This window comes from Brachyhypopomus gauderio, chromosome 9 (assembly GCF_052324685.1).
Source record: "Brachyhypopomus gauderio isolate BG-103 chromosome 9, BGAUD_0.2, whole genome shotgun sequence".
Taxonomy (NCBI): domain Eukaryota; kingdom Metazoa; phylum Chordata; class Actinopteri; order Gymnotiformes; family Hypopomidae; genus Brachyhypopomus; species Brachyhypopomus gauderio.
In genome coordinates this window covers 4,698,133-4,718,132 of record NC_135219.1, presented here as the reverse complement: position 1 = coordinate 4,718,132, position 20,000 = coordinate 4,698,133, and the positions used below count along the sequence as shown (strand labels likewise).

General features: G+C 49.3%; 1 protein-coding gene across 1 annotated transcript in view; it reads left to right on the top strand.

The window, feature by feature from the left end:
* The window catches only part of lama2 (laminin, alpha 2), a 170,019-nt gene that overhangs the window by 94,137 nt on the left and 55,882 nt on the right, over positions 1 to 20,000 (top strand). Inside the window, 5 exon segments of the mRNA XM_077016596.1 lie at positions 14 to 127; positions 1,771 to 1,898; positions 2,502 to 2,588; positions 9,977 to 10,188; positions 17,629 to 17,735. Coding sequence (XP_076872711.1) covers positions 14 to 127; positions 1,771 to 1,898; positions 2,502 to 2,588; positions 9,977 to 10,188; positions 17,629 to 17,735 — 648 coding nt within the window.

The following is a 20,000-nucleotide window of genomic DNA, read 5'->3' as shown; positions in this document are numbered from 1 at the left end:
GTGTATTTTGCAGGCATGTGCCGAAGGTTATCGGAGGGTTAACGACACTGTGCACCAGGGAGTGTGTGAGCCTTGTCAATGCCACGGACACTCATCACACTGTGACGACTTCACCGGACACTGCCTGGTAATTACACCAGACCTGAGGGTTTGTGTGTGTGTGTGTGTGTGTGTGTGTGTGTGTGTGTGTGTGTGTGTGTGTGTGTGTGTTTGACAGGACATCAAATTGAATGTGACAGCCCACTACGCACATGATCAGCCTGTTACCTTGCATGATCTTGGACCCATAGAACAGTGTGTCACTTTTAGTTATGTCTTCAACTTGTATGTATTGTGTCTTGCCATGTGAAGCCTCTCCCAGACAACATCCTTGTTCAGGCATTAGGTGGAGTATTCAGCCTGATCTGTGGGTGGTGAGAAACCCAGTGAGAGTGGAGTCACAGCTCCGGTCCAGCTCAGCAGGTCCAGGACCAGGATATATTCATTTCAAGGAAGAGCGCCACTGCGTGTGTATGTGGGTGTGTGTGTGTGTGTGTGTGTGTGTGTGTGTGTGTGTGTGTGTGTGTGTGTGTGTGTGTGTGTGTGTGTGTGTGTGTAGGCCTTCTTCCATGGACCCGATTCTTCCATAAACTCCTACTTTCTTACAAACAACTGTTTTAGACGGTTTCATTTTATTTGGCTAACAATTTGACTTTAAATGATCAACTAATTCATTAACTTAAATTCATCAGTTGTTAAATTACATTCGTGGGAAATTGTATGGTGCCAGCTTTCTGACATCACGAATCAGCTACGAATCACCACAGCTTCACACCAACGCTTCAACACAGCGCCGCCAGATTAGCAGAATGTCTCCTTCTCACATTCTCACATTTAGCTTAATTGCCGGAGATATGAGTGTTGCCTCGTTCTTTGTCTCACTCTGTCTGTCTGGTTATCACTCTGTCTTGTTCTCTCTCTGCCTCATTCTCTGTATGTCTCATTCTCTGTATGTCTCATTCTCTGTCCATCTTGTTCTCTGTCTGTCTCATTCTGTCTCATTCTGTCTATGTCTTGTTCTCTCTCTGTCTCATTCCCTGTCCATCTCATGCTCTGTCTGTCTCGTTCTCTATCTGTCTCCCTCGTTTACTATCTGTATCTCGTCTTCTCTGCACCTCCTCCCCCCTGTATGTAAATTACAGAGTGGACATCAGTAAAACACTCAGGAGTGTAAGTTTATTCTGTGGGACAGTTTGGCGAAGCGTGTGACCCAGCCCAATGCCAGCCACCCCAGTGCACTAGGTTTAAGCGGGTGATTAAAAAAAGTTGTGTGTGCTTGGCTGCCCCTCCCCATTGTTTATGTCACACTGCGCTCTGGGGCGCCATCTGCTGGACATCAGGTGTGCTGGCACTGGGGGGCATCTGAAGCCATTCCTCTGTCTGTAGTTCTGTAACGCTCCTCCTGACTGTGTGTGTGGAGACATATGTGTCAGCTGTTAGGAATGGGAACAGCTGATTGGCTGCAGAGTCACAACAGGCTGAGCTCATGGAGAAGCGTGAACCATGTGAACGTGAGAATTTGTGTCCGTGTCGTTGATACTGGTGAACTGCCACACACTGATCTTGTGTGTAGATGCGTGCCTGTGTTGGAAAGGGATGTGTTTGCAAGTTTGTGCAGAAATGTGGCATCATTTAAATGGAATCGCCTTCTTTTGTTTGTGTGTGTGTGTGTGTGTGTGCGTGCGTGTGTGCGTGTGTGTGTGTGTGTGTGTGTGTGTGCACTTTTTACAGGGCTGTAAACATCACACCACAGGTACAAACTGTGAGGTGTGCACACCTGGTTACTATGGCGACGCCACCAAAGGAACCATCAGCGACTGCAAGCCATGTGCCTGCCCACTACAAAACCCAGCAAACAAGTGAGTGACATCACTTCCTGTCCCCAGTCGTCCCTCATTTCTAGCACACACGATTCAACCCATAGGTCCGCAACCATCCCTGTCAGGGGTCAGGGGTCATGAGGGGCGTGGCTAACAGGCTAGTGCTCACCCCTCCACTCCACACCTCCACCCCTCCACCCCTCCACACCTCCACCCCTCCACCCCTCCACTCCACTCATTGGCACCACAGGCAACAGAACCCAGCAGCTGAACATTCCGCTGCCCTGTGCAGAGGGGCTAAAGAAAGAGACGTTCCCTCCTGAACGTCCCTAAATACACACGTACACACACACACACACACACACACACACACACACACACACATACACACAAAGAAACTTGAGCTTCTTTTCCTCATCACATAACCAGCTAGCTAACCTGCTATCTTTGGAATCTGTCTCTCTCCCCCCTCTGTGTGTGTATGTGTGTGTGTGCGTGTGTGTGTGTGTGTGTGTCTGTAAAGAGTATCAGAGATGTAGATGTTCTCGTGAGGGACAGAAGGGACTGAAGGATGGTGGTTTTTAACTCTTTCTCTTTTCTTCTTCTTGTGTTGACGGCAACGTTCGCTCAAAAACACCTCAGTTTCAGTCCAACATGTGTCCAGGACGAGGACGGTCAGCTGATCTGTGACCAGTGCCAAGCAGGCTACACAGGGACCCGCTGTGAGAGGTAAGAGTCCGCGTAGGTGCTGTTGCTAGCTCTAGCATCTCTCTCTCTCACTCACACACACACACACACACACACACAAACACACACACATATCTTTTGAGCATATCATACTTTTAAAGTAGAGGACTGCTGTAAACCAGCAGGGCGTCCCAGTCCTAATCTGGAGTTCCCAGTTCTCACACACCTGAGTCAACTCCTCAGCTGTTAGAACAGTAGCTCAGGTTTAATGATGCAGAAACCTCCACGGGCGCAGTGGCCGGGGCTGACAGACCCCTGCGACAGGCCACCCTCAAAGCTGGTGTCTGCTCTGACTGCGTGGTGTGTGGCTGTGATGCTCTGGGATCTCGGGGTAACGGGGGCGAGTCGTGTTTGAAGCACTGCACACTCCTGGCCTCTTCCCGTCAGCCGGCTCTATAAATACCCCCCCTGCAGGACACGGGGTACGCCGCTAGTGCCCTCAGTAGCACTCAGTACACTTCTCAGTTTGATCAGAGGCTGGTCAGGGATCAGTGGTTTGCCAGTGTTAATTACGACAGAGAGAGAGAGAAGCTGGCTCCAGACCAGGCCCGCTGCAGTGAGGGGTTTGATGAATGCAGCCTGTGCGTTCTACCTGGACACATCGATCGGGTCGTCTCACTGAGAGCAAGTTTGGTACAGTGCGGTTTCCTAAAGACTAATGAAATACTTTTTATTTTGAATTAGTTCTGACCCAGTTCGATAGCCCAGTGACAGCACTCCTGCTTAGTCCCAGTTTAATGTGATTGCGTTTGGAATTTGCTGCTGTCGGTTGTGGTCGAGGTATCGATGTGTCTGATTGATCGGTGGGCGATTCACTGGCTAAACACACCACAGAAATCTCAGTGGAAGTGGTAAAGAGGGAAGTGAGGGGAAGCAGCTAAATGTGCTAAGCCCAAAATTGATAGTGTCAAGTTGACTGGGTCTGTATGTCCAAATAGAGTGTGTTTTATATATAATTTAGAGTATAGTATAGTATAAAATAATATAATATAATATAGTAAAGTGTGGTATTGTAGAGTATTGTATAGTATAGTTTATAATTACAATGAAATGTGCTTTGAAAGGTTCCCTCTGAGACTTTCTCTACTACTTGTGAAGTATTTGCGCAGTAGAGACCTTCTCCGTCTCTCTCGCACCCTACAGTACAGTGACGTCAGTCTCTCTCGTGGTCACCTGGTATTTTTAGACCGGATGGCATGCGTCTGCAGCAGCACACACTGCAGTCAGTGAGTCTGGACAGCCACAGCCCGTCTGGGTTGGTACGAGGGAAGGAACAGTATTGCAGCGTGTTTATTCCAGTGCTCGGCTGCACTGTATCGCTGCTGTGAGGTGTGTGTACATTTGATCTGCCTTTGGTCATTAGTACACGTCAAACTAGCCGAGGAAGCGCTTCTGCGCCAAACCAATTTTTACGTCTTTGATAAGGTCTCCACCACACACACACACACACAGACAAACACGCTCACACCTACGATTACAGTATTTCTGCTATTTTCAAATATGACTCTGATGCCCATTGTCGACTCCACCCACCTCGTACCACTGCCCTGTGTTAACCCCACCCACCTCGTACCACTGCCTCTGTGTTGACCCCGCCCACCTCATACAACTGCCTCTGTGTTGACCCCGCCCACCTCATATCACTGCCACTGTGTTGACACCGCCCACCTCGTACCACTGCCTCTGTGTTGACCCCGCCCACCTCGTACCACTGCCTCTGTGTTGACACCACCCACCTCGTACCACTACCACTGTGTTGACCCCGCCCACCAGATGCCACTGTCCATATCGACTACAGATTGCGTTTTCAGTCTATTTTATGTCAGTGTAAACATTAGGAATAATCCAGAGAGAGAGATTTACATTTGCATTACCGCAGTTTGTTTCTAACAAAACTTTGATTCAACAACTAACAAACTGATGTCTGATGAATATTAAAATGCTGCATTGTCCAGCTTATCCAGCAAATACATTTTTCAGATTTAGCAAATAACGTAAATGTATGAAATTGCATTGGCCCACCTTATGTATACGTTTTTTATATTAATAGTTTTTTTCTTTTTTTTTTTATAAACTTGTAAACTGAATTTGGTCTTGTACTCAAACACAGCATCATGCTATCATGTGTTCTTCATATTCACCATCAAATATCTAATTTTGAGGTAGCTCCTGTTACAATGAAGGTAAAACCTCTGGTGTCTCCTGCACCTTGAATAAATGGGAACGTTTTGCATTTGTAAAGCACGTGTAGGCGGGCAGAGCGAGACTTCGGCTTCAGGGTTTGTACCTGACACACTTCTGCTCTAGTTTCAACAACACAGTTGTGGAGGTTAGCACTTCTCATTCTTATTGTTTTATTTAATAACTGGGAACGTACATATCCCAAGGGTTCTTCCTTTCTACTGGTGGATCCCTAGTAAGTGGTTTTACACAGAGTACCCCTAACTCTATCATTGATTGTGAACTGTTATTTTAAGTGTAAATATTGCAGTGTAAAGGGCTAGTTTCCTTTCACGTGCGCTGGTGTTTTTCCCTGAGCCAGGAAGCTGAAATCCGTTTTCTCCTTTGGAGGAAACTGTACCGCATTTGTTTGATATTTGCCCTGCAAACTTCTTGAATTATTTTTTTCTATTGGTTTTCATGCCTAATCATGTGTGAGCACGTCTCTTAGGTCTGGGTGTGTTACACATTGTTTTATGGGTTGTTGTTGTTTTTTAGTGTGTGTGTGCAACCTAATCTGGCCTTGATTTTATGGATTCACTTAGTCCAGGATGTAGCGGTTCATATCTACACCACGATACTCCATTGCTTCCCTTCAGAGGCTGCGAGTAAATTTTAAGCCTTAACACATGAGGTGTTGAATGGTGACACACCGAAACACATCTGATTTATTAGCCCCTTATTCAAAGGGGCAGCTACAGTCAGCAGATCCTGTGAGTCCCAAGGACTAAACCAAAGCAGGAGACAGCAGGGGTGTTAGCAGTATGTGCCCCTGTACTGTGGTACAGTCTGACCAATGGAACAACCTGACAATGGGCTGTATCAATGTTAACTACATAACAGATCTAACGTTGGCTAAATTCAGACTGCAGTGCCACTTAGCTCATGGACTGTAAATAATTTTGCAGTTGGTGGGTGTGGTCAAACGGCTTTCTTATTTGGAAGGTGTCAGTCTGTGGTCAGTGTTAGTGAATGTGACAACGATACAGATAGCTATGGACTATACAATGGACAAAATCTATCTTGGACATTACCTAGCTATCTAGCTTGCAGGCTCAGGATTAATTTCTCCTGGATGTTTACTAGCTAAACTGTCTGTTGACTCAGGGTTCATTTCTCCTGGACATTAGCTAGCTATGCAGCCAGTTGGCCCAAGGTTAGATTCTCCTGCACATTAGCTATCTATGCTGCCAGCTGGCCCAAGGTTAAATTCTCCTGGACATTAGCTAGCTATGCAGCCTCCTGACTTAGCATTAATTTCTCCTGGGTATTAGCTAGCTATGCAGCCTACTGCCACAAGGTTCATTTCTCTTGGACATTAGTGCTCAGAGCTCATTTCCATTCACGTTCATGTTCAAGTGGGTAACCGAAATATTTGGCTCATTCTTTCAGAAGTAGTAGCGGATATGCTAATTGTGTTTGGACTGATATGTGACGATGATCTTTTATTGGTTCTCCAATTGATTTCTCTAGATTTATGAGTTATATTTTTAAACTCATTACACTGTGGTGACCAGATGTGTAATTTTGGGCTTGAAAGTAAAAGTGGTACCATAATCCTCTCCTCTCCTTTAGCTCTCTGGCTCAGCTAGTAGTGTAAGATTTGCATTCACACCAATCCTCAGAGGTGTGGCAAAAAATAGCGTCGGGTTGGCAAAAAAGGTCTGTGGACTGTCACCCTGCCTCTGCAGACAGATGGAGGTGGCCTGGCTTCGGGCCCTCTGCCGTCCCCGGGGGTGGAGCCTGTCACTGTCCCCTCCCCTCACTACTCTTAACCTGTCATTAATTCTGCACAGATGGAGAAGGGGGGGTGGGGGAGGGGTGTGTGTGCAAATGATTGTGGGAAGATGAGGAGGAGAGAAAGGGGAAAGGGGTGAAAGGGGAAAGAATAGATGAGGAGGAGAGAAAGGAGAAAGAATAGATGAGAGGAGAGAAAGGAGATGGAGTGGAGGTGGTGGAGACCAACAGCCATTAGGAGGGTGAGATGCAGCTGACCCAACTTAACTGAGGAGGGAGGGGTCTGAACATGACCCTTCTCAAGAGACACCCTGCAGAAGAGAAACGAAGGGGACTACTTTTTACAGCCAAACTTTATCTGACGGTACACCCGCTCACCAGAGCTAGTCAAAAACAGTGGTGTGGACACCTCAGAATCAGTGACGCGCACACAAATACACACAGCCATGCACACACACATGCACACGAGCAAGCATGGGTCTGCTCTCACGCCCCTGCCAGTGATTATATCCTGCTGAAACTGTGCATTTGTGGCCTATAGGGGGCAGTAGGGAGCATTTGTAAAGGTCCAGCTCAAAAATGTCCAGACTTTCTTTCTGTCTCTTTGTGTCTACGTCTCTCTTTCCCATGATGCTGGTCTGACAAAAATAGTGTGCCATTTATGCCTCCTAACTTACTTGTCAACACACAGTTGGGAAACATGTGTGTTTGTGGGAGAGTTTTTTTTATGTTTATAGTCCAACTGGTGGATGGTGTTATATTTATCAGCTGTCCCAGACACCTGGTTCCAGTCATCCATGACAGGGGGAGTTGGGGTGTGGGTGGGGTACAGTGGGGCAGGACCTGACACCTGGGGTTAAGAATAACCATGTCATAGTCCCTCCACACACTCCATTTAAAGACAAACCCAGGACTGCTAGTGAAGGACTGCTGTATGTGGCAGTGTGATTGTGGCACTTGTGCGTATATGTGTGTATTCCTGTGCACATGAGCCTTTGTGTGTGTGTGTGTGTGTGTGTGTGTGTGTGTGTGTGTGTGTGTGTGTGTGTGTGTGTGTGTGTGTGTGTGTGTGTGTGTGTGTGGGTACATGTAGTAGGCTGAGTGTGGTAGGGTGTTGGTGTATGTTTGTATGTTGGTATATGTGGGTGTGTGTGTCTATGATTCAGCAGATGTGTTTTAGAATGGAGATGGGGCGTAGCTGTTAACTGCCCTCTAAGAAATGACCCTCCCCTGTGTTAAACTGTGTGTCCTGTAAATGGCTCTTACATCTGACAGTGGATACAGTTGGAGAGTTTCACTATAACCCACGAGTACAGCTCATAAAGCCACGGATGAGAGGCGTGAACACTGTACAACCTTTGCTCAACAAACCTGATGTTAAAGCAGACGTAAAAAAAACTGGCATGACTCATTTGATTAGTGTTTTATACAGAATATTGGAATCTATTAATACTTATCAATAAATTAATATTTATTTTAATTATAAATTAAATGTGGCGCAGAATGGCATTTTGCTTGCTTAGTGTATTTTGGTGTTTCATGCTATTTTAAATATGAATGACCTCCTATGGGCCCTTTCATATCTCTTTCGATGATGTTGGTACAGTTTGTTTTACCAGCTCAAGGGATTCAGGTCTGTATGCAAATGAGTCTGCCTACATAATGCTGATTGGCTCATTCTCATGCATGCAGAGTTCTGTCCTCAATCCGAGGAGCTCCAGGGGCTCCGCCTGGAGATGTATCTCCATGGCTACGAAATCACCCTTCCCTTTTTGGGGAAGGGGAGAATGTTTGAAGCACAGGCCAGAGTCGTTTTCTTCTAGCCAATCAAAGAGCCACGGAATTTTCTGTGTTCTTCATTCAAGCAACCAATCACATTTGGTTTGGCTATCTGTTTGCCAGTGAGCTGACTGGGCAAAGCCAGTGCTGGAGTGGGTGGAGCCATGCTGGAGGGGGCGTGTCAGAGAGAGAATAATAGCATTGGGAATGTACACACCCCCTGCATACACATGGCCTCCCACTACAACTAACAACTAACGCTCACCCCCCATTACAACAATCTATTTTTATGCGTACATATTTATACAATCATATCAGAATATTATATAACCAGCCTTAGGTCGGAAGACACTGCCGAGACATTGTGGCCTGGACTGTATCAGGTGACGGAAGGTATCTGGAGGCCCTCATGCCCACTGCAACTGCAGCAGAGCACTGAGGTCCTTCAGACTGTGGAGTTGTGGGTCAGCATAGTGAACCGGGCAATCCAAGTGTTCCCAGACGTGCTCCACTGGATTGAGATCGGGTCGGGCCGAGAAGGACAGAGAAGGACACTGTAAACCAGGGGTGCCCACAAGTTTTCAGCTTGCGATCTACTTATAAGATGACCAAGTCGGAAAGATCTACCTATTTATTTTTTAGCGGCGTGTGTCGATCGTTGATGGGGGGGGGGGGGGGGGCAGCAATGTGTGTTGATCGTTGACGGGGGATTGGCTACCCTGTATGTCAATCAAAATACAACCGTCAGTGCAGATTCATCCACTACTTTTTAATGTCATGCGATCTACCCACACTTCCTTTGCGATCGACCGGTAGATCGCGATCGACGTAATGGGCACCCCTGCTGTAGACACTGTGTCCCTGAAACCATGGTGCACCACGGTGGGCTATTATCCTGTTGATAAGTACCATTACTGTCAGGGAAGAACGTCAACATGCACAGGTGCACATGATCTGCTGGGATTGCCAAGTACCCGTTGGCATTCAGAGACTCATGCGGTGGTATAAGTGATCAAACATCATGCTGGGACTACATCCCCCAGGACTACAACCCCCAGGACTACAACCCCCAGGACTACACCCCCCAGGCATGTGCACACCCACCACCAGCTTGTATTGGGCCCACAGGTGAATCGTAGAGGGTCTCATGCGTTTGACAGCCCATCAGTAGCTGTCCCTCCATTTTATGCACCACAAACCTGGATTCATCCATGACGGTTGTTCCAATCCTCCAGTGTCTGCTTATGCCACTCCCGCGTGACCTGGAGGTGACGTTGGTGATGGACGTTGGGTAACGTCGGTACCTTAAACATGCATCTGCTTTACAGGCCCAGACAAAACAGAGTTCACACAGTCAGGATTCCTGACAAGTTCCTCCTCACTGTGCTCATTACACCAGCAGCAGAAGGGGACTGTGGTGATAGATGTAGTGATCCCAAGTGATAGTAACATCAGGAACAAGGAACACAGTGCAACACAGTCCTGGGAACAGGCAATAAAGCTGCTAATTCTCTCTCTCTCTCTCTCTCTCTCTCTCTCTCTCTCTCTCTCTCTCTCTCTCTCTCTCTCTCTCTCTCTCTCTCTCTCTCTCTCTCTCTCTCTCTCTCTCTCCCCCTCACTCCCTCCCTCCACAGCTGTGCTAATGGTTATTTTGGACATCCCAGTTCTGTGGGAGGTTCCTGCCGTCCGTGTGACTGTAATGGTAATTTGGACCTATTGGCCCCCCGTAGCTGTGACCCGGTAACAGGGGTGTGTCTGCGTTGTATGGAAGGGTATGGCGGAGTCACCTGCGAAACCTGCGCAGATGGTTACTATGGAGATGCCATTGTGTCCAAGAACTGCAGACGTGAGTATAGCAGCACCGAACTTTTGATTTCACAAACCACACACACGCACACACACACACGCCCGCGCACACACACACGCACACACACACACACACACACACACACACACACACACACACACACACACACACACACACACACACACACTACCTCGCTCTCTCTCACTATTGTTCACTTTTGACTACTGCCTGTTTTGACAGTTTTAAAGTAAACAGCTGTTTTCACTTTTCTTTTGTACATAAAAACACATTTAGAGCAAGATACACATAATCAGTTTTGATACAAAAAAAATCAATACACATTTCAAAAAGAAAGATGTTGCAAAGTGAAGTACATGGTGTAAACAGGCGTCACGCACAAGCAAGGAGTTGTTTCATTGGTTGTCTGCATTAAGGGTGGGACTGTTGGGACACTGAGGGACTGTTGGGACACTGAGGGACCATTGGGACACTGAGTGTAGCGCGGGAGTACTGGGAGGTACTCACCGCGTATAGTGATAGAAGAAAGGTGGATCCAAGTGCCGTTTAACAGCACAACCGCGTTTGTCAGAACAGAACGCGAGTGCGAGAGTTAAAACACGAAACACAACCCAAATGAATAAACGAAAGCAACGCGGAAAAGTCAACGCGAGAAAATAAAAGGAAAGCCGTGGAAGCACGGCAAAACGACAAACAAAACCCAACGCGGAAAACTCAACGCGTGAAAAATAAAGCTCAACCGTAAGGAGACGGGAGAAACAAACAAAACAACAAACGTAACTTAAACAGCGCAGACACAGGCAACGTGAAAACGAAACTAAAGATGCCAGAGAAGGTGGCTGGCCAGCAGGCAGAAAAACGCCGCAGCAAAACAAAACCCCTTCCTAAAATATAAAGTCAGAATAAAGACAGGAAGAAAAAAACAGACTTGGGAAAACTTGAGGTAGGTCAGAACGACGCAGGAGATAGAATCTCGAAGAAGAGAAGGAGAGACAGAGAGAGAGCGGCGACGAGACACCTTGTAACTTGGAGAGTGCAACTTCGGGGAATGAAGGAGCAGGCTGATAGCGCGAGGGCAAAACCGAACGAATCAGCAATGATCTGTTTCCCACAGCTTCCTTAAGAAGGCTTCAGACAGCTGAAACAGATCATTGCTGATTACGCCCCGCAAGTCTAGGACTGACTCGGGTGCCCCTCCTGGTGGTGGAGGGAGTGGCATCCGAGCCAGCCCTGACAGAGCCCCCCCCTCTAGGCCCGAGACCACGCGGGCCCAACGCGACGGCCCTGTCACGGCGGAAATCCCGGATAAGGGACCTATCAACGATGCGGGAGGCGGGGACCCAGGAGCGTTCCTCTGGGCCATAACCCGTCCAGTCAACCAGGTATTGGTCCCGACCCCGAACACGGCGGTGGTCCAACAACCGGCTGACCGTGTACACAGGACCACCATCAACCATGCGGGGAGCCGGCGGGGCAGGAGCACGGGGCATGTTACACAAGACAGGACGGAGACGAGAAGCGTGAAAAACCGGGTGGACCTTCATAGACGGCGGGAGCACCAACCGGTAAGCGACCGGGTTGGTGCGCCTGTCCACCTTGAAGGGGCCCAGGTAGCGAGGAGCCAGCTTCTTGGTTCCGCCGCGGACAGGCAGGTCCTTGGCGGACAACCAGACGCGCTGACCCGGGCGAAACGACAAGGCAGGAAGGCGGTGCTTATCGGCACTCCGACAGTAGCCGGAGGAGGCAGACATCAAGGCCTTACGGGCCTTACGCCAAGCCACCCTACATCGCCGCACCAAAGCCCGGGCACCCGGAACGGCTGCCTCCTCCTCCTGGTTAGCGAACATAGGAGGGGCATACCCGTAGAGGCATTCGAAGGGGGACATCCCGAGGGCCGAGTGCCACAAGGTGTTATGGGCATACTCGGCCCACAGAAGCTGGTCAGACCAGGAGGAGGGGTTGGAGGAAGCCAGACACCGAAGCGTCTGCTCGAGGTCCTGGTTGGTGCGCTCAGTCTGCCCATTAGTCTGGGGGTGAAACCCAGAGGACAAACTAGCCCTGGCCCCCAAGAGCCTCAGGAAAGAACCCCAAAAGCGACTGGTGAATTGGGGTCCCCTGTCGGACACCACGTCGGTAGGAAAACCGTGGTGCCGGACTATGTGGTGTAGGAAGAGAGAAGCAGTCTCCCGGGCCGAGGGGAGCTGAGGCAAGGCCAGAAACCTTGCGGTTTTGGAAAACCTGTCTACGATGACCAGAATGGCGGTGTTACCTCGAGAGGGAGGCAACCCGGTCACGAAATCTAAGGCGACGTGCGTCCAAGGTCTCAACGGAATAGGCAGTGGACGTAACAAACCGGCCGGTTTGGTATGGGTCACCTTGTTTCTGGTACACGTCTCGCAGGCGGTGACGAAACGAGTCACCTCTTGATCCATCCCGGGCCACCAGAATCTACCCTGGAGGAGTTTCAATGTACGTCGTGACCCGGGATGAGCAGCAAATGGTGAAGTGTGACCCCACTCCATGACCTTCTTACGCAACCTAGGGTGGACGTAGAGACGACCGGATGGGCCACCACCAGGCCCCGGGTCACTGGTGAGCGCTTGTTTGACTTCAGTCTCTATGGCCCACTGCAGGGGTGCCACGATTTTGGAAGCTGGCAGCACGGTGCTAGGCCCAGAGGTGTCAGGAGGCGACTCCCACTGGCGGGACAGAGCATCAGGTTTGGCATTTTTTGTGCCCGGACGGTAGGAGAGCGTGAAGTCAAAGCGTCCGAAAAACAAGGACCACCTGGCTTGTCTGGGGTTCAGACGCTTGGCCTGCTGGAGGTAGGCCAGGTTCTTATGGTCAGTCCAGACCAGGAAAGGGTGCTTAGCCCCCTCCAGCCAGTGTCTCCACTCTTCGAGGGCCAATTTGACGGCCAAGAGTTCCTTGTCCCCCACGTCATAATTGCGCTCAGCTGGGGACATGCGATGGGAGTAATACGCACACGGATGGAGCTTAGGAGGGGACCCGGTTCTCTGGGAGAGAACAGCACCTACCCCGTAGTCAGACGCATCGACCTCAACTATGAATGGTAGGTCGGGATCCGGCATGCATAACACTGGTTCAGAAGTGAACTGAATTTTCAGGTCTTCGAAAGCTCGCTGGGCTTCGGGAGTCCAGACGAAGGGACCGGGGCTCTTTTTGGTGAGAGTAATCAGGGGAGCCGCAAGGGTACTGAAACCCTTAATGAAGCGGCGGTAGAAATTGGCGAACCCTAAAAAACGCTGTACCAGACGGAGTGAGGTAGGAGTGGGCCAATGAGCAACGGCCCGGACCTTGGAGGGGTCCATGGCCAGAGTGTTCTGGGCGATACGGTAACCTAGAAAACCTATTTCCTGGACATGAAACAGAGATTTTTCTAGTTTAATAAACAAGTGGTTTTCGAGGAGTAGTTGGAGCACCCGCCGGACGTGTTTTCTATGTTCGGTCTCGGATTTACTGTAGATGAGGATGTCATCCAGATAAACAAAGACGTATCTGTCCAGAGCCTCCCTTAGTACTTCGTTAATGAAGCGCTGGAACACGGCCGGGGCATTCATTAAACCGAAGGGCATGACAAGATACTCATAATGACCTGAGGGTGTGATAAACGCGGTCTTCCACTCGTCACCCTCTCTTACCCTGACTAAGTTGTAGGCACTTCTCAGATCAAGCTTAGTGAAGATTGTTGCCTGCTGGAGGGCCTCAAAGGCAGTAGCCATGAGGGGTAGAGGGTGACGATCCTTGACCGTGATCTTATTAAGCCCCCGGTAATCGATACAAGGTCTGAGTCCCCCGTCTTTTTTCCCCACAAAGAAAAACCCTGCTCCAGCGGGAGAGGTTGATGGCCGGATGAATCCGGCTGCCAGGGCCTCCTGTATATAAGTCTCCATGGCTCTACGTTCAGGTACGGCCAGGGAGAAAAGACGGCCTCTAGGGGGACTAGTGCCTGGCAGTAGCTCAATGGCTATGTCATGAGCCCTATGAGGAGGAAGGAAGCCAGCCTTTTTCTTGCTGAATACCTCTCTGAGGTCGTGGTAAACAGCAGGAACCTGAGTTAGGTCAACAGGGTCCGGAGAGTGACTGGTAGTGGTTTTGGGGTTGCTCTTTAGGCATGTTTCCTTGCAGATGGCTCCCCAACTACGGACTGAACGGGAAAGCCAATCTACTTCTGGGTTGTGGCGTTGGAGCCAAGGAAAACCCAGAATAAGACGCATCTGGGGCGCGCTAATGACATAAAGGGCGAGCTGTTCTTTGTGACCCCCAATACTCATGTCAAGCGGGATAGTCTGCTTATTGACTTCGCCTGAAGTCAAGGCACGTCCATCAACGGCCGCTACAGACAAAGGCTTGTCTAGGTCAACAAGCGGAACCCCCAGTTCTTTTGCCAAAGCGACGTCTATAAAATTGGCAGCAGCACCTGAATCAATAAATGCCAAGAGGTGTTTCCCTTCTGTCCCTCGCCAGGTAAGCGAAACGTGTATGAATAAACCATTGCTAGGAGGGTTTGAGACCGGGCCCGCCAGGACCTCCTCAGTTACTGGCGGACCGCTCCTTTTCCCTGTAGCTCGGGGCATTTTTGGAGTTTATGCCCTTCGCTACCGCAGTACAAGCATCTACCCTCCTGAAGGCGCGCTTGTCTTTCTTGCCTAGAAAGACGTGTGTGAGCTAGCTGCATAGGCTGCGGCTCGTTAACAGCCTCACGTGGCTCTACAACGCGTGTGGTGTCAGGCTTAGGTGTAACTGCCTGATGTTGCAACCGTCTAGCATGTCTACGTTCGCGGTAACGATTATCAAGACGCACAGTGAAAGCGATCAATGCGTCGAGATCAGAGGGAGGATCCCGAAGTGCCAGCTCATCTTTGAGCTCATCAGTTAACCCTTCCTGATAAATTGCTGTGAGTGCGTCAACTTCCCATCCGCTTTCTGAGGCTAGTGTTCTGAACGCCAGGGAATAATCAGCAACAGACATTTTACCTTGTCTTAGGCGCAAGAGACGAGACCCGAGTACACCCCCTGAAGATGGATGGTAAAATGCGCTCCTCATAGCTGCGGCAAAACGCTCGTGTGTAGTGCATACTTCTGCTTGTGCTTCCCATAGAGGGGTAGCCCAAGCCAGAGCTCTTTCTGTCAACAGTGCTACCACATAAGCCACTTTAGCACGCTCAGAGGGAAACCTGGAGGGCTGCTGCTCAAATATTAATGAACACTGCAGCAAAAATCCTCTGCACCCCTCAGGATCCCCTGAGTAGCGGGGTGGACACGGAAGAACAGGTTCAAGGTGTGGAGCTAAAACAGGGAGTTCAACAGGTCTAGCGGGAGGTGTAGGTGAAACTGCAGCAGAACCTGCTAGGGTCTGTATGGCGACTGTAACGTCATTAAGTTGCGCCTTGGTTAGTGAGGGCAGCTCTTAACTCCGCTGTTTCGTGCTTAGCGGCTGGATCCATGTTCAGGCTGATTCGTTCTGTAGCGCGGGAGTACTGGGAGGTACTCACCGCGTATAGTGATAGAAGAAAGGTGGATCCAAGTGCCGTTTAACAGCACAACCGCGTTTGTCAGAACAGAACGCGAGTGCGAGAGTTAAAACACGAAACACAACCCAAATGAATAAACGAAAGCAACGCGGAAAAGTCAACGCGAGAAAATAAAAGGAAAGCCGTGGAAGCACGGCAAAACGACAAACAAAACCCAACGCGGAAAACTCAACGCGTGAAAAATAAAGCTCAACCGTAAGGAGACGGGAGAAACAAACAAAACAACAAACGTAACTTAAACAGCGCAGACACAGGCAACGTGAAAACGAAACTAAAGATGCCAGAGAAGGTGGCTGGCCAGCAGGCAGAAAAACGCCGCAGCAAAACAAAACCCCTTCCTAAAATATAAAGTCAGAATAAAGACAGGAAGAAAAAAACAGACTTGGGAAAACTTGAGGTAGGTCAGAACGACGCAGGAGATAGAATCTCGAAGAAGAGAAGGAGAGACAGAGAGAGAGCGGCGACGAGACACCTTGTAACTTGGAGAGTGCAACTTCGGGGAATGAAGGAGCAGGCTGATAGCGCGAGGGCAAAACCGAACGAATCAGCAATGATCTGTTTCCCACAGCTTCCTTAAGAAGGCTTCAGACAGCTGAAACAGATCATTGCTGATTACGCCCCGCAAGTCTAGGACTGACTCGGGTGCCCCTCCTGGTGGTGGAGGGAGTGGCATCCGAGCCAGCCCTGACACTGAGGGACTGTTGGGACACTGAGGGACCATTGGGACACTGAGGGTGGGAGCCCTTAGATCAGATATCTGAAACAAGCAAATGTTATTTATAACACACATAACACAGTTTATGAAATTATCCTTTTTTCTTCTTTCCATATGGAGGCAGGATCTGTCTCTGTCATAAAAAAGGATGGGTAAACTAATCTCTTCATCTGTCCCTCCCTCTCTGTCACTCTCCCTAGGTGTCTGGTTTTTTCAGCTCTCCCTCTCTCCCTCTCTCTCCCTCTCTCTCTTTCAGTAGCTTTAATGGTGTGACTGTATCAGGTTTGGAGTTTGGAGCTGAAAATGTTCTGTGGAAATAATTAATGTTTTATTGATGATGATAATGGTTCTAATAGCCATAACTAACAAAATAATAAAAGTAAAAAATGTGAAACATAATTATAATTTAGCTAGATAAAACAAAATCAGTAATAAGAACAGTAAATATATTAACCGAATAATTATTGTACAGTGAGAGGTGTAGTGGGTGTGTTAGTGTAGTGTGTGTTACTCAGATGGGGACATGTTGCTACGTATTTTACACACGCGTGTGCGTGTGTGTGCAGTCCTAGAATGCAGTGTGTCATCAACCTGTGGCCTACAGACGATTGTAATGTTTTCAACAGAACAGTTGTGTTTAAGTAGGACAGACTTGTGATATTTCTCTGTATAAGCACACAGTGTGCACACATTACCACACAGTTCAGCCTTGGAGAACTCGTCCTGAACTGAGGACTCAGTGGCCTCCTGAGGTCTCACTTGATTTATGGCGCAGCAGTAATGTCTCTGTACAAGGCTGTGAATAGCCGTGGTGTTTTTAGTGAGGACAGCCGTCACTCGCCGTGTAAACCGTATGAAGTGCTTTAATGATGAGAGCGCAGAGGGAAGAGAGAGAGAGGGAAGAGAGAGAGAGGGAAGAGAGAGAGAGGGAAGAGAGAGAGGGTGAGGCGTTGTTACATGGCAGGAACTATTTTATAACAAAACAAAGATCACTGGCACACCGCTCCTTCATCCTGCTAAACTCTGTGAACATCACGTCAGTAATACTGCCTTTCTGTGTCCTCTCTCTATCTCTATCTCTCTCCCTCTCTCTCCCTCTCCCTCACTTTCTCTCTCTCTTTCTCTCTCTCTCCCTCACTCTCTCTCCCTCTCTCACTCCCTCTCTCTCTCCCTCACTCTCTCTCTCTCTAGCATGTGAGTGTAACAGGAATGGGTCCATAACAGAGGTGTGTAATAAGTACAGCGGACGGTGTGAGTGTCGCCAACATGTCGTGGGCCGGAAGTGTGATGAGTGTATGGTGAGTATCGCGTGTGTACACACACGCAAACACATACATGCACACATGCAAGCACAGTCACACAGACATGCGCACAGACAAGCGCACATAGACACGTACCCACATAAACACACACAGTCACACCTGCACACACTATCATGCTCATAACTACGTTTTGTTGATATTTATGTGTGGATTGTCTTGATGAATTAGGTCTGGACTTCCTCCTTCTCTAAAGTATTATGATGTCACTTCCTGAGTTTTGCACACTGACGCGCTGTTCTCTGTTGTTGTATGTTCTTCTGAACGTGGCCCGTTATGTGTGCTTGTATATCTATGTGTGTCTGTATATGTATTCTTACATGTGGTTGTTGGTGTTTGTCTGTTTTTCGGGGTCGGTATATATGTGTGTGTGTCTGTGTTTCGTGGTGTGTGTTCTCCATGCGCGTGTGTGTGTTGCGGTGTGTGTGGACGCGGGCGTAGCCGGACTGCTGGTGGGACAGGGACAGGGAGGCGTGCCGGCCGTGTGAGTGCGCTCCGCGGGGCTCCGTGTCGGAGCGCTGTGATGCGGAGGGCAGGTGCGTCTGCAGGCCCGGCTTCGTGGGCCGCAGGTGTGAAGCGGCGCGCGCCGGCCTGGGCCGCAGGGAGACCCGGCGCCCTCTACAGCGCGTGCCCCTCCAGCAGCTCCAGAGATGGGGGGGCAGGGGGGGCTGTCCGCGAGGAGCCTACCCCACCCCCACGGGGGTAAACATCCAGCATGTGGGTGTGGCGTGTGTGTGAAGAGCTTGGCAGCATGCTCCATATAACATGCAAGTGTGTGTGGATAAGACTCTGCCAGCATGGGGGTGAAGATGCTGCATACAAGTGTGTGTGTGTGTGTGTGTGTGTGTGTGTGTGTGTGTGTGTGTGTGTGTGTGTGTGTGTGTGTGTGTGTGTGTGGTTTGTGTGCTGATAACATATATAACGTGCCTGTGTTCATGCCAGCTTACATTTTCACTGTAATTATCCTCACCAAACAAACCCCGGAGTCACAGGTAGCCATTACAGCCACACTGGGCTCCTCGGTTGTGTGAAATGGCCCATACAGGTGCAGCTCTGTGGCTGCGACACAAACGTGCTCCAGGGTCATTACTGTCCCACTAGGTCCTCTGCAGAGGAACTACGATGCTTAGACTGACTAGTGAATAACCTCACACAGCTAGTGTATGACCTCAGGCAGCTAGTGTATGACCTCAGGCAGCTAGTGTATGACCTCAGGAAACTAGTGTATGACCTCAGGCAGCTAGTGTATGACCTCAGGCAGCTAGTGTATGACCTCAGGAAACTAGTGTATGACCTCAGGCAGCTAGTGTATGGCCTCAGGAAACTAGTGTATGGCCTCAGGAAACTAGTGTATGGCCTCAGGAAACTAGTGTATGGCCTCAGGAAACTAGTGTATGACCTCGGGCAGCTAGTGTATGACCTCAGGAAACTAGTGTATGACCTCAGGCAGCTAGTGTATGGCTTCAGGAAACTAGTGTATGACCTCAGGCAGCTAGTGTATGGCCTCAGGAAACTAGTGTATGACCTCAGGCAGCTAGTGTATGGCCTCAGGAAACTAGTGTATGACCTCAGGCAGCTAGTGTATGACCTCAGGAAACTAGTGTATGACCTCAGGCAGCTAGTGTATGACCTCAGGCAGCTAGTGTATGACCTCAGGAAACTAGTGTATGACCTCAGGAAACTAGTGTATGACCTCAGGCAGCTAGTGTATGACCTCAGGCAGCTAGTGTATGACCTCAGGAAACTAGTGTATGACCTCAGGCAGCTAGTGTATGACCTCAGGCAGCTAGTGTATGACCTCAGGAAACTAGTGTATGACCTCAGGCAGCTAGTGTATGACCTCAGGAAACTAGTGTATGACCTCAGGCAGCTAGTGTATGACCTCAGGCAGCTAGTGTATGACCTCAGGAAACTAGTGTATGACCTCAGGCAGCTAGTGTATGGCCTCAGGAAACTAGTGTATGGCCTCAGGAAAGTAGTGTATGGCCTCAGGAAACTAGTGTATGGCCTCAGGCAGCTAGTGTATGACCTCAGGAAACTAGTGTATGACCTCAGGCAGCTAGTGTATGCCCTCAGGAAACTAGTGTGTGACCTCAGGCAGCTAGTGTATGGCCTCAGGAAACTAGTGTATGACCTCAGAGTGCATGAGTGTATGGCCTCAGGAAACTAGTGTATGGCCTCAGGCAGCTAGTGTATGGCCTCAGGAAACTAGTGTATGGCCTCAGGAAACTAGTGTATGACCTC